Source organism: Chlorocebus sabaeus, chromosome 9 (genome assembly GCF_047675955.1).
Source record: "Chlorocebus sabaeus isolate Y175 chromosome 9, mChlSab1.0.hap1, whole genome shotgun sequence".
NCBI lineage: Eukaryota > Metazoa > Chordata > Mammalia > Primates > Cercopithecidae > Chlorocebus > Chlorocebus sabaeus.
The window spans coordinates 4793978-4808370 of NC_132912.1; the positions used below are offsets into that span (position 1 = coordinate 4793978).

Below are 14393 nucleotides of genomic sequence, written 5' to 3' on the forward strand. Positions count from 1 at the left end.
GTAACAAACCTGCACGTTATGCACATGTACCCTAGAACTTAAAGTATAATAATAAAAAAAATTAAAGAATAATAATAATAATAATAAAAAGAAACAAGGAAATGGCTGGGCACAGTGGTTCACACCTATAATCCCAGCACTTTGGGAGACCGAGGCAGGCGGATCACCTGAAGTCAGGAGTTCGAGACACCCCTGGCCAACATGGCGAAACTCTGTCTTTACTAAGAATCAAAAATTAGCTGGACATGGTGGCATGTGCCTGTAATCCCAGCTACTCAGGAGGCTGAGGCAGGAGAATTGCTTGAACCAGGGAGGCAGAGGTTGCAGTGAGCCGAGATCACGTCACCGTGTCACTGCACTCCGGCCTGGGTGACAGAGCAAGGCTCAGTCTCAAAAAGAAAAAAAACAAAATCAAGGCATGAGAAACCAAGGACTTGTACAGGTGTTTGTTAGTCTTACAGGAAAGCCTCAGGATGAAGGCAACATCTGCACCATCCATATGTCCCCCATCCCCAACTCTCCTTTGCTTTAGAAAGAGAGAGACACAGATTTTTCTATTGTTTTACCCAGGAAGGTACCACGTGGCCTCTACTCCATTACCAGGACTAAACACACAGCATTCATATTATGATTAAATGCAATGTTAATATTACACTTGGTTATTCCAGACGGCTTGGGCCTCTTCACACGAGAATGGCCAGTCCCACAGAGCAAGCCTCCCAAGAGAAAAGAGCGAGACAGAGAGTGAGCGAGAGAGAAAGGCCAAAGATGCCTTTTAGGAAGTAGGTTTAGAAGTTGGGCAGCATCACTTCAACCTCATTCTTTTCATCCCAAAGGCCAGCCCACATTCAGGGCACAGGGAGTTAGACTCTGCCTCCCACTGGAAAGACAGTCAAGGAATTTGCAGGCATGTTTTAAAGCCACCACTGCAGAGATAAAGAGTTGACTGAAAATGAGGAGAACATTGGAAAATGGTACAGAATCTAACACACAAACATTACTACATGGACACTTCAGTGTATTTCTGATCACCAAAGGTGGATTCCTGAAGTTTCTTGAGTGGTGGAGTCATAACCATTTAAGACTTGGTAGGGTGACGATTTTCCATTCATTTGTAAATTCTACAACTCTGCTATATCTTACTCAAAAGAACTGACCCAGGCAGCTGTTTAGAAAGTGCAGCCAGGAGCTGCAGATGGTGGCCATGCCTCTCGGCAGGAGTGAGCACAGCAGGCATCTAAACCCTGAGAAGGACACAAATAGAGATTCCCTTGGTCAGCCAGAAATCAGGCCCATGGAGAATCTGGAACCACTCATGTATCATTTTAAATATGTAAAGAACTTTCCAAATTTGGATCCGTTATAACAAATCTGATGGAGGTACTGCGTAGTTTTCAAATATGGAAATCCAAAACTACAAACACCAATGGCTACTGTGAAATATTCTGCCAAACTTCAAGAAGACAAACTGAATTTTTATTAAGAAGAAAGTATCTTAATTGCTCATCTGTCTTTAACCACTGACCACCTCTCTTTGCCTCTCCGTTGGTATCTTTGACTTGGGGAAATTTCATCCCATTCCATGTTAATTTAAATTCTCTGATAGCACTCCTGGCAACTTAATCCATGTAAATATAAATACAATATCTTCTACTGACTTTTGCCAGCAATTATGTTATTTTTGAATGAATAAATTGGAATTCAATGTCGGAATTTTATCAAAATGACCACAATTTTGCTTATGACAACTAAAAATCATTTTGAAACATCTGACATCCATAAAACCCTATATAGAAGTAAAATTAAAATAACACTGGAAGTGAAAAACAGATGTTAAAAATAATTATTGGAGGTCTATAGAGAGGGGAGTCTCTAATATAAAAATTATTATTGACCAATCTTGCAAGATGTGTTTAGTAGGTATTTTGGATAACTCATCTTAGATTTTTTTTATTCAAACTTCAATAAATGCAACCAACTGCCCAATGCTGGCAAACATAATGAAAGTATAAAAATGGAACAGAAGGAAAGTGTTTAAAAATGTACTGTATATCATTCAAAAATGATGACATGAACATTGGTACCCATTAAACACTTTCAAACTATAGTTCAGATCCTGGTACAAGGCTAATTTTTCCCAGACCTCTTAATGAAACATACACAACAAGAGGAAGTCTCTCGCTCAGAGTGCAAATACAGATGTATTCTCGTGCCATGGTTTCTAAGGACTGGAGATTTCCCTCTAGCCTGCTCTTTATTTATTTTGGAAACATTAACAGAAACACAAGTGGATACGTAAGAAAGACGGTTCCAATTAATAGTACTCATGGTTTACAGGGTAACCTCTTTGTAGTGTTTACTGAACTGTCTACAACTTTAGCACTTAAGAAAACCGACAAAATCAAATCAATTTCATGCCACTGTGTACGTACATTCTCTTATTCAAGAAGTACGTGCTGAGTGCCACTCAGTGCCAAACCCAGGTCCAGCCTTCAAGGAGCTCACAGTCTAGTAACAGAGACAAGAAAATTGGAGATTTAATAGTATATGATGATAGTTGTGATAAAGTGCTCATAACCTCAGTGAGTCAAAACAGATTTCACAGGGAACTTAATGTCTAACATTAAGTGGAGAGGATCACTCCAGACAGGTACAGCCTGCTCAGAAAACTGCCAGGAGCTCCAGTGGGGTGAGCACGGAGCTCAGGGGGTCAGGGCCAGGAGGTGGCCGGAAGCATCTCACATTTTGTGGTATAAGGACTGAGCATCATCCGTGCAGAGAGGGGTGTGGAGTCAGAGTCCTGTTGCCTGTTTACATCATCAATGTCCTTTGCTCCATCTCGTGGAATGACACAACTTTTAACAACTGAAAACTGCACTGCTTTGCCACATGTATGTTTATTTGCACAACGACTATGAGAGCAAGCTGGATCTACCATGCAATGGATGTGCTGTATCTCCTCTATGTGGGAAATGCAGGGTTCTGAAATGAAAACGTCGGGCCATATACTCAGGCTTGCTTTCTTTGCCATCTGCTTATGAAAGTACACGTTACTGAATGCACAACACAAAAGTTTCCATCTTCTTCCTCTTCTGGAAGTTTTATGTGAAATTTTCCTTTTTTTCTTTTTTTTTCCCTTCACTTCCAAAATCACAGGCTGACCGACAGGATTAGCAGGTTCCAGGTTCCAACTCAAGCCATCTTTTGATTGCGACTGCAGTGATTGAGTCTAAGAGGAAAACACAAATGAATTCTCAGCCCTGGGATTGAGTGACATTTAATAAAAAGTACTATTTGTTTAACCTGATTGTTATGGTTTTTGAATCATAAAACGCTGAGCATTATGATGGCTGCCAGGTTATATTATCTACTACTTGATTTTAAGTGATATCTGTGGGATTTATACGTAAATTGTAAATTGATGTTTTCTTTTGCTTACCTATACAATAGAAAATAAAGGGTTTCAGAATTTTTATATCACTGGATATCCTGGCAATGAAATATTAAATGGCGTTAGGAGAAATGTGTTTTCTACAGGGGAAAGTACAATACATTATAAACCTCTCCATCACTCTAATCAGGCTTCTGACATGAAAATAATAGGGCTGCACAGGACCACGTCATTCCCATCCCAAGTGTGGGGCTCTAGGTAAAGACATAACACAGAGGGTTAGTCAGCGGAGAGCGGAGAGGTGCCTTTTGGAGAGATGTTTGTTTGAATATTTGTATTTGCTTTGCAAAGCTAAGCAGCACGCTTTGGTTAATCATGAGGGCGTTTTGGCATCTGCCACCTGAAGTGTGTGACTCACCCAGATTCTGACTCAATAGATGGAAAAAAGACTAACCTGCTCACAAAATATTCATTTCATGGGTGAGGAGTTCTGCGAATTACCATTTTACTCTACTTTCTAATGCTCTGAACATATTGCACAAAGAGCTCCATTTTGGCTTACATTTTCACTTTCTCTTAGTTTTCTCTTATTTTCCAGGACATGTGACTCTACCTCCTTAAAAGTGAAGTGACTGTGAAAATTGATTGTACCGTCTTACGTGACTAATTTCGACCATCCCTTATGGCTGAGAGTCTCATGCAATGCTTTGGATGTTCCATCAACAACACTCTAAGTCCATGAGGTTTCACAGGCCGTGCTGTTGGGGACTCACCACAGCTCCAGGTTATCCCGCCGTCAACACTGCCAGGCACCCACCTTGCCACTGGGGTTCAAACTCAATTCATTGAGAAAACTATCTGACCCCAAGAGTGAAAGTTTAGGTCAATACTGAAACAGTCAGTCACGTACTTGTTGGTGTAATGTGCAGAAATGGTAACTCAAGAGAGAAATCAACCACAGTAGCTCTCCATTCATGGTGAGACGTGGGGTATACGGTGTAGAAAATCAAGGTGTTTGAGATGAGTGAGGCTTTGGGCTGACGGATGCTCAGTCAGCTAAGCATCTGGACTGTCTGGGTTGCCCTTCATCTCCACACCCCCTCGCACTGTGCGTTTTAGCTGTCTCTGAACTTTCATATGCTGACTTTCCTCCAGCACATTGTCAACCTTTCCTACTTGCTACACTCAGGGTCTATTCTCCTAACTTCCTCCACTTTTCCTTCTGTTTCTACACGGATGTAGCTTAGGAAACAAAATAATCAACTGGACTTGAGAGACTGATGTTCTCCTGAAATAAGGCGGGAAGCTTGGAGCCGGGTGTTTGTGGTGTAACAGAGGCTGGCTACCACCCAGATGAATGAGCTTCATGGAGAAATTAAAGTACTGCTCTCAGTAGCTTTTATTTACTAATTCCTGTTATGAACTATGTATAAATGTGGACCTAAAATACGAGCTAAAGGGCTCCTCACTAATAGAGTCAATAGGGAAAATGAAAGGGAAAATCCCAGCCAGCTAGTAGAGAAATAAGCTGTAGCACCTTGCTTAATGCATGTATATAGGTTTTCAAACAGGTTTAATCGATTTCAATTTCGAAACTTGAAAAGTGTTAGGGCAGCATCTCATGTAATATTATTTTACAGTTGATTGGACTGACAAGATGTATAATTTTTCTATGATTTGTTTATACTATTTATTATAATGTAATTGTTATTGTATTTTATATTACTATTTAATATAATGATAACATTTGTTTACAAAGTCTACAACTTTTAAGAATGAGACACAACCTATCTCTTAATGGCACCAAATAATCATTTCCACGTAGTCAATGTTATTTGAACAAATGAATAAATAAACTCTGGAAAAGAATCACAAAAACCGTCTCCACCATCCCATCAGCACCGGGAAGCTCCATGAAGCTGCCGGGGGCACTAGCAGGCAGACACAATGCCATCATAAAAGATTCCCTGTTTTTCCAAGGGATAGGTTTTACAACCAATAATTAAAAGATTAGGACATTCCATCTCTTGTCACCGTGAGGTGGAACCCTGCTGTTCTAGGTTTTCAGTAACACTGAGTCATCAACAAAAGTCAAGATTCAGAATCTTCTCTATGAATCTTGATGTATTAAAGCATTTACTTGTAAACTAATGGCACATACTTATATTAAATTTAAATAAAATATTAGGGCAGTTAATCGGGTCTTTTTTTCCAGTCTACTCACCTGAGGCGTGGGGCAGCTTGAGAGGTTTCTGGAGATGAGGTTAGGTTAGGGACAGATTCTCAGAAATGATCTATGCAAAAGCCTTTGGAATTATAGTGTCATTTTTTTCAATCCTATCAAATTTTGCTACTGAATATATTAAAGTATGGAAAGTTGAGAGATATCAAATGTCACTAAATAAAAATGAGATCAGATTTATAATTTGGAAGATTGTGTCATCATTTGGTGGCTGAATTTTTTTGTTGTTGTTGTAATTTCTGCCCTCTCCAATCTAGACTACTTAACCTTCTTTTGCCCATTGTAAGTTATCATAGCCCATAAATTTGACAACTTCATTAAAATCCTAAATGAGGGCACTAATATTTGCCCTGTTTCTTCTGGCTCATACTTTTTGTTCTAGAAATCATCTCTCTTTACCTGTGAATACCCAGTTTACTCTCCACTATTCCCTAAGGTTAGCTTTCACTCAAATACACATTTACAATTATAAAGTTACTTTATTTCCATTTAGATTGCTCCTGGTCTCCACAGAGATAGCAAAGACTTCAAATGCAACAGGCTGTTTAGCAGAAATGGCTATTTTCTTTTATATAAATTTAGTTCACTTAGTTTAGTTATTTTGTCTTTAAAAATATACTGCTTTGAAAAAACTCAAACAGAACTATGCTTAATTCAATTATTTCCATTGGCACGTAAAATTTAATGTACAGATATAGCACCAGGTCCTTTTAGTGCCTTTATTTAAATTATTAGAAAAAGAGACTAAGACTTTTTTAATAAACAATTTCAGAAATACAAAAATCTAGGGCACAATACATAACACTTTATGACCACGCAACTATATATATATATATTCACCTATCCTGCTAATGGGCATTCTGTTTATTTCCATTGTTTATTATTATTTAAAAATTACTACATCTCTTTACTGACCATTACAAATTCTTCTTCTGTCAATTGCTTATTCTTATCCCTCATTTTTTTTTCTTTTTTGGTATTTTCTTTTGATTTATTAGACAATTTTAAATAGTTCGATTACTACTTCTTTCTATGTTATATGCACTGTCAATCTGTTCTTCCCTTCAATGGCTGGTTTGTTGCTTTTACCACAGAACATTTGGTCAAGTGTTTCAGAGGTTAAACTCTATTTATATATTTATTGCCCTTATGACTTGTGCTTTTTCTTTATGGTCTGATTTCGATAACTCTTTTCTCCCTCACAGACCTAAAGAGCTTTTTCTATATTTTCTTCTACAATGATGAAGTTTTATCTTTTACATTTAATTAGGTAAAATTTATTTTTTATTTGTTGTGAGCTATAGATCTACCTTTTCCACATGGATATCCAATTTCCCAGGAATATTGAAAGAGAAGCAAGTCTTTTTTTTCTCTCTCTCTCTCTTTTAATATACAAAAAGATCTAACAAGATCCCTAGGACAAATCTGATGTTAACTGAATTAAGTGGATTAGTATTAAATCAACTGGCGCAATAATTACAGGAAGGCATTATAAGTCACTAGGGAGCCCAAGGAGGGTGAAACCTCATGCCTCTTTGGGGAGTAGTACAGGGACTGACTATACTCCTTGCTCCCAAGGGACAGAACATTCTCTAGGTTTTTCATTCCTGACTCAGTAGCACTCAAAGCTTTTCTTAAGGTAAATTAAAATTATGGAGAAAGACATCACTCTGTAGCCACTGTTTTCCAAGAGTAGCATTCCAGGCAGCACCTAGGGAGCCAGCAAAGATTCTGTCCTGTCTACCATTTTCCCATGAATGACATCATAATAGAACCTCCCTGTCTTCTTGCCTTTTTCTGTTGTGGTAACAAAAGATCACAAACTGGGTAATTTGTATAAAAAATGTTTCTTTAGTTCATAGTTCTAGAGGCTGGAAGTCGCAGTGCCGGCATCTGTGAGGGCCTTTTTGCTGCCTCACTCATGGCAGAGGGCATCACATGGTGAGAGCCGGAGCAAGGGAGCCAGGGAGAGCTCACATGCATAACAATAATGCTCCTGTGATAATAAACCCACTCCTGTGATAGCAACAACATTCCCATCATGAGAACAGAGCCCTCATTCATCCCTTCGTCTCATCATAGGGGCAGAAGGATTAAGTTTTAACACATGAACTTTTGGGGGACTCATTCAGTACATAGCACTCCCAAAATATTCACTAAGAGCGAGAGTAAACTGATTTAATTTCAGACTGTTCTTGGCAGTCCAAAACTAGAGCTTTCCAAGTTTTACAATAGAGAATTAAAATGATAGAAAAATATTCTTAAAAAAAAAAAAAAAAAACTGCAGAAGAAAGCTAGAAAATCTGAACATGAAGTTTTTTTAAGGCATAAAATACATGCAGTTAATAGACAATGGAGACATGCTAAGACTTGAAAATGTGCTTCGACATTCTCAAATTGTATAAGGATTTTGCAACAAAATAACTTACCAGGGTCAGGGCATGATAGAATATGAGTTCGTAATGAATTTAGACCTGGGTTTCTGTGACCCAAGTTATGCTGAAGAAAATGAGAGACATCCCCTTTTTAAAAACTGTGCATAGCCTGAGGCCACTGCAATTACTTAATCCCTTTGGAAAATTGCTTAAGCCTGGCATGTTTTGTAATGAATTTTATCTCTTCACTACCAAAAGTCATAAAACGTAACTTAAGCGAGGAAAGAAACACAATTGATATTTGGATATTTCAAAGGGATCAGCATTTTTAAAAAGTGGCTAAGTATTAGTATGCTATACCTGACATATGACATGAAAATGACATATACAACATAATTTTGTTTATGCTGTTGTATATATCTTACACATTTTATATTATAACACATTTTGAATATATGTTTATTTATACACACAAATATATAGGAAAATAAAACTAAATATTATCAGAATGTTTATTTCTTGATGGGAATTTGAGTGGTGCATTTTTTACTTTATTTCTATTGTTATACATTTGGTATTTTCCCCACGTTGTTCAGTGATTTTGTATTACTTTTGCAATGATAGACATAATGTTTGGAGGCAGAAAAAATAAGGGAACAGGCAAGAAGCATTCATTTGAAAATTCTAAATGCAGTAGGCACCTGAAGTCAAAGGGTTCCCCGTCACTGAAAAACCAAAGCTACCCATATCAAAGAAGCGTGGGCGCTTCTGCCCCCTACTGTCCATCTTCAGTAACTGTCCAGTGAGTCTCCGCCTTTTGTTAGCAAGTCTTACAATCTCCTGGGACACTTGCTGTTTGCAAAATTAGGAAACCTTGAGCTACATCCTCAGGTAATCTGAGGCTGGATACCCTCAGACTGTACTCTAAGAAACATCATCAAAATTAAGTTACATGACCTGATCACAGCTACAGTAATAAAATCAGAAAAAATATGGACATCATGTTTAGAAACACAAATAGAAAAGCAACGCGATTTCTTTCAGTTTTAAAAAAGTATATTAGTATATAACATAATCTAGTATGTATTAAAATAATATATATTTAAGAATATATAAATATATGCTTAGTACACATTGTCACTATTAATAATATCAATACATTACCTTTTATACATACATATGTATGTGTGTTTGTGTATTTATGCATGTGTAGTTTTATATTTGCCTATGTAGTTGTATACATGTATAGTGCATAGTATAGTGTGGATGTGTGCATATGTGGTATGCATATATAGTATATATAGTACACACACACAGAGTCCTGCCTGGACACACACACAGCCATTCATCATTTAACAATGGGGATACATTCTGAGAAATGCATCCGTAGGTGATTTTGTTGTTATGCAAATATCATAGTGTGAACTTTCACAAAACTAGACGGAAGAGCCAGCTACACACCTGCTGCTTCTAGACAAGAAATTTGTACAGCATGTTCTTGTTCTGAATGCTGTAGGCAATCGTAACACCATGGTATTTGCATATCTAAACGTAGAAAAGATACAGTAAAAATACAGTATAAAAGACAAACATGACGCACCTGTGTAGGACATTCACCACGAATGCAGCTTTCAGGACTGGAAGTTGCTCTGGGTGGGTCAGTGAGTGACTGGTGAGTGGATGTGAAAGACTTCGATGTCACTGTAAACACTGCTGTAGACCTTCCAGACACCGTACACTTACGCTACACAACATGTACACAGAAAATTTCTCTCCTCAATAATGAATGAAACTTAGCCCACTATAACTTTTTGTTACAGTATAAACTTTTCACTTTGTTTGAACTTTTTGACTCTTGTCATTACACTCCACTGAAAACACAAATCCACTGTACAGCTGAACAAAAATATTGTCTCTTTTTGGCCGGGCATGGTGGCTAACGCCTGTAATCCCAACACTTTGGGAGGTCAAGGTGGGTGGATCACGAGGTCAGGGGTTCGAGACCAGCCTGACCAACATGATGAAGCCCCATCTCTACTAAAATACAAAAATTAGCTTGGCGTGGTGGTGGGCGCCTGTAATCCCAGCTACTCAGGAGGCTGAGGCAGGAGAATTGCTTGAACCCGGGAGGCGGAGGTTGCAGTGAGCCAAGATCATGCCACTGCACTCCAGTCTGTGCAAAAGAGTGAGACCCCATCTTAAAAAAAAAAAAAACAATAATAATAATATTGTCTCTTTTTATATCTCTATCCTATACGTGCTCTTGTATTTTTTAATTTTTTAATGTTTAAACTTTTTTGTTAAAAACTAAAACACAAACCACTATAACCTACACCGACACAGGGTCAGGATCATTATCACTGTCTTCCACCTCCATTTCTTGTCAAATTGGAAGATCTTTAGGGGCAATGACACACATTAAGCTGGCATCTCCTATGATGACAATACCTTTTTCTGGATAGCTCCTGAAGGAAGTGCCTGAAGCTGTTTCCCAACCAACTTTTTAATAATATATTGACATAAAGAGTACAATCAAAAATAACAATAAAAAGTACAGCATAATAAATAAACTAGTAACCTAATCATTTATTATCATTGTCAAGTATTATGTGCTACACCTAACTGTATGTGCTATATTCTTGTATGACTGACAGTGCGATAAGTCTGTGTACACAAGCATCACCACGAACACAGGAGTAATGCATTTTGCTACAGTCTTACAATGGCGACTGCCTGACTAGTTGGCAGGAGTTTGCCAGCTCCATGATAATCTTGAGGGATCACCATGGTATATGCGTTCCTTTGTTAAGCAAAATGTTATGCTGTACACAACTGTATGTACTTTCACAAATAATACTGCATTTGTCTTTTTAGAAATTATTAAGACCCTAACCTGTGATTAACATCTGTATTTTAACTCTAAAGCTGATAAAAGCTTTTCCTCATTTTGAAGTTATTTGAAGTTCCAGGTTTTTTTAAAAGGTGACATTATCTAAGTTCTTAAAAATGATTATTTACTAAATTCAGCATTTCTTCTGAGCTACGTTTAATATTGTAAAATCTTCTGCTCTACAGTCTCACAGCAATTTCTTTAAAGTCAGTTAAAGACATTGAAGCCAAATTCCTTTTTAAAATATGCTCTCAGTTGCAATTGGACACAGTTACATGTGCCTCTTTGAAGGAAAACATGGGCACAGTGATAAATACAGTGTTGACTTACCCATAACCAAATAGAAATAGCTGCATCAACAGTCCGAGCCCAGGAACCAATAGGGCTGAAAAGAAAACAAGAAAATAATCATCAGTTTGGCAGCAAATCCACTGTCACTATATTCCCTGGCAGTGGCCTTTGGCCTGCAAAGTGCTTGTCAATAACGGCTTCTTTGTTTTCTGAGACGTCATCTGTAAATACTGAAATATTGAAACCTAGACTAGGATTTTGATACCATATTCTTACACCTGTTTTGAAAAGCTGAGATAATTGCTTTAAAAATGAGTTCACCAATCTGTTATTTGATTTAGAAATACATTGGATGAGGTCTTATAAGTCAAGCAGAAACTTGTTTTTTGTTTTTTTGTTTTTTGTTTGTTTGTTTGTTTCCTGAGACGGAGTCTCGCTCCGTCAACAGGCTGGAGTGCAGCGGGCAATCTTAGCTCACTGCACCCTTCGCCTCCTGTGTTCAAGCAATTCTCCTGCCTCAGGCTCCCAAGTAGCTGGGACTACAGGTGTGCACCACCATGCCCAGCTAGTTTTTGTATTTTTAGTAGAGACAAGGTTTCACCATGTTGGCCAGGATGGTCTTGACCTTCTGACTTCGTGATCCACCTACCTCGGCCTCCCAAAGTGCTGGGATTATAGACGTGAACCATCATGCCAGGCCAAAACTGGCCATTTTTAAACATACACATTTGTCCTTTATGTGATGTTCTCCTGGTGCTGAATCTGTCTGCCATTCCCAGACTATGGAGCTACAGCATGAAGTTCCTGAAGTCATTTCTAGGATGGACTTGGTATCCTATATTCTTCACAATTGATGCTCTAACCACAGCATGAGATGCTGTGAAGAACAGATGAGATAAATAATGTGACAAGGCTATGAAATGAGTGAAGCCCCATCTAAACAACTGATACCAAAAGCTTCTCACTGCTTCTGAATTGGAAGAATTAAGAGAGAGGTGGATGTCAGCTTTCTTTCCTCCCCTAGTCAATTCACTTTTGCTCAAACCCCTGGTGAAATGTGACTCTCGTGTGTGTATTAACTGCAAAAGTGTCACAAACACTGCCTTCCACTATTCCTCTGTGGAGCAAACTTAACAGTAAAATTTTTATCTAAAAATTGGTCGTGTCTTTTTTGTGCAACCTTTTGGATTTGCTCACAGTTTCCCTACATTTCAGTCTTGTCAGTTGAGAATAACACATTTCAAGGGACACTCTTGGAAAACACCTTTGATGGAGAGGTTGATTTTTGTAACCTGTATACCATAGTCAGGTACTCTTGGCTCTTGGTATAAATTAAACATATAACAGAAAATTCTATTCTATTACTAGAACTCTCTGGAGCTCCCACATCAGGGTCTCTGACAGAAACTGCATCACTAGGGGACCTAACCACTGTTAGAACTTGGTGCCACGGGGGTGACGAAGGCGTAAATACCACGCCCTGTGCTAATATCTCCCTCCTCCCACCTACCACATGGGAGCCCAGGCAGTACAGTCTATAGAAATCAGCTTCCCTGACTGAAAAATTACATAGGAAAAGGTGAAGAATTAATGCAGGTAAACAAAAGGCAGTAATAAGAAACCCAGCACACCCATCATGTCTATTATACAGCTGTTTATAGGCTTCCATAAATCATCCAAGACGGTGTGCCTGACACCTTGTAGATTTCCTGAAAGACTTCCGTTCTCTGCACCCCTCTGTCTGCCTCTCTCCCTCTCTCTGAGTCTCATCCTCCTCTTCATTCCTTTCTCTTCCGCCCCTTCCCTCTCCATGCTATCTCTTGCTCTTCTCCCTTCCTTCTCATCTCTGTCTCTTCCCCATCTGCTGTCCCTCCTTCCCTCTAGCTCCCTCCAATTGCATCACTGGACTGGACCCATCAATAGACACCAAGGGGGCAGGCGCGGTGGCTCACGCCAGTAACCTCAGCACTTTGCAAGGCTGAGGCAGGCAGATCACCTGAGGTCAGGAGTCAGAGACCACTCTGGCCAACATGGTGAAACATTTTCTCTACTAAAAATACAAAAATTAGCCAGGTGTGGTGGTGCACACCTGTAATCCCAGCTACTTGGGAGGCTGAGCAGAGATCACACCTCTGCATTCCAGCCCGGGAGACAGAGTGAGACTCCGTCTCAAAAAATATATAGACAGCAAGAGTCCACTGTGGGTCAGGCTCTGTGTCTGCTGCCAGGGGGTCTCAGGGTCAAATGTTAGTATTCAGTGGCAGGGAGAATAAGTGACTTGATGAACAAAAGTCATATTATGGCAACTAAACTACTTTACATGCTGGAAAACAGCCAGATTTTGCTCGTATTACTCTTAAGAGATCCAAGTGTTTTTGTGAACAACATAGCCAAGAATACAGTGATGCAACATTTCCTTTTTAGCTAATTTACCAAAGATGTATACCAGATAGGAATATGTATATAAGGTCACTTTATAATCTATATTTGGCAATGACTATGCAAGTAATTGTAGTTTTGATATGTATTGATCACCCTAGCCGTGACCTCTCCTACTCTGTGGCCATGCGTGGATGTGTGAACTCTGTAAAGAAGGAGTGAACTAAAAGCATCAGGGCTGGCTGCTGGACTGGCTTCCTCCACTCCTTTTGTGTTTCCTTTGCTTTCTTGCAGAAGAGCCATCCTCTGGCAGGTATGTGAAAGAACTGCCCATGAGGAGTCAGAGGCTACCTTGCACACCTCGCAGCTCTGCTCGCCGGAGATGGCTTTGCAGGCACACAAGCCCCTCTTCCAAGCCACCTGCCAGGAGTCCCATGAGGAACACGGCACAGCATCTGCATCAGAACCCCATGGGTTTGCCTGTCACATGTTTTCCTCCTGATCTGTGGCTCACAGACTCGGCATGACCCAACCTCCTAGATTTCCCCCTCAGTGCTATTTGCAGTGCCCCCAAGCACTTTCCTCCACTCCAGTCCCCGAGTGCATGCCAACGGCCCTATTTTCAGCTACCCCTCTCCATGCCTCTTGTCTGTCTCTAGCTGACAAGCAGATTATCTCTTGTGTCCACTTTGTTTGCCAATGTACTTTGGCACCATTGAATTCCAACGCATGAAGTAAACTGAACTGTGTGCAACGCTGAGCACACACGTGCTTTGAACGGCCCTTGTCAGGATCCAAAATGTTCACAAGTTTTGTTGATATTTG

The 14393-nt window shown here is 39.4% G+C and overlaps 1 protein-coding gene across 2 annotated transcripts in view; it reads right to left on the reverse strand.

The window, feature by feature from the left end:
- Positions 1 to 1959: 1959 nt before the first annotated feature.
- The window catches only part of LOC103237802 (uncharacterized), a 28412-nt gene continuing 15978 nt past the window's right edge, over positions 1960 to 14393 (reverse strand). The window contains exons 2-4 of one of the 2 annotated variants that reach the window (XM_037983284.2): positions 11229 to 11283; positions 9609 to 9752; positions 1966 to 3229 (exon numbers count right to left, since the gene is read on the reverse strand). In XM_037983284.2, the coding sequence (XP_037839212.2) occupies positions 2711 to 3229; positions 9609 to 9752; positions 11229 to 11283 (718 nt within the window). In that variant the 3' untranslated portion in view covers positions 1966 to 2710. Of the gene's footprint in view, positions 3230 to 9608; positions 9753 to 11228; positions 11284 to 14393 lie in introns of both variants that reach the window. The other variant, XM_008002117.3, reaches the window with a different exon arrangement.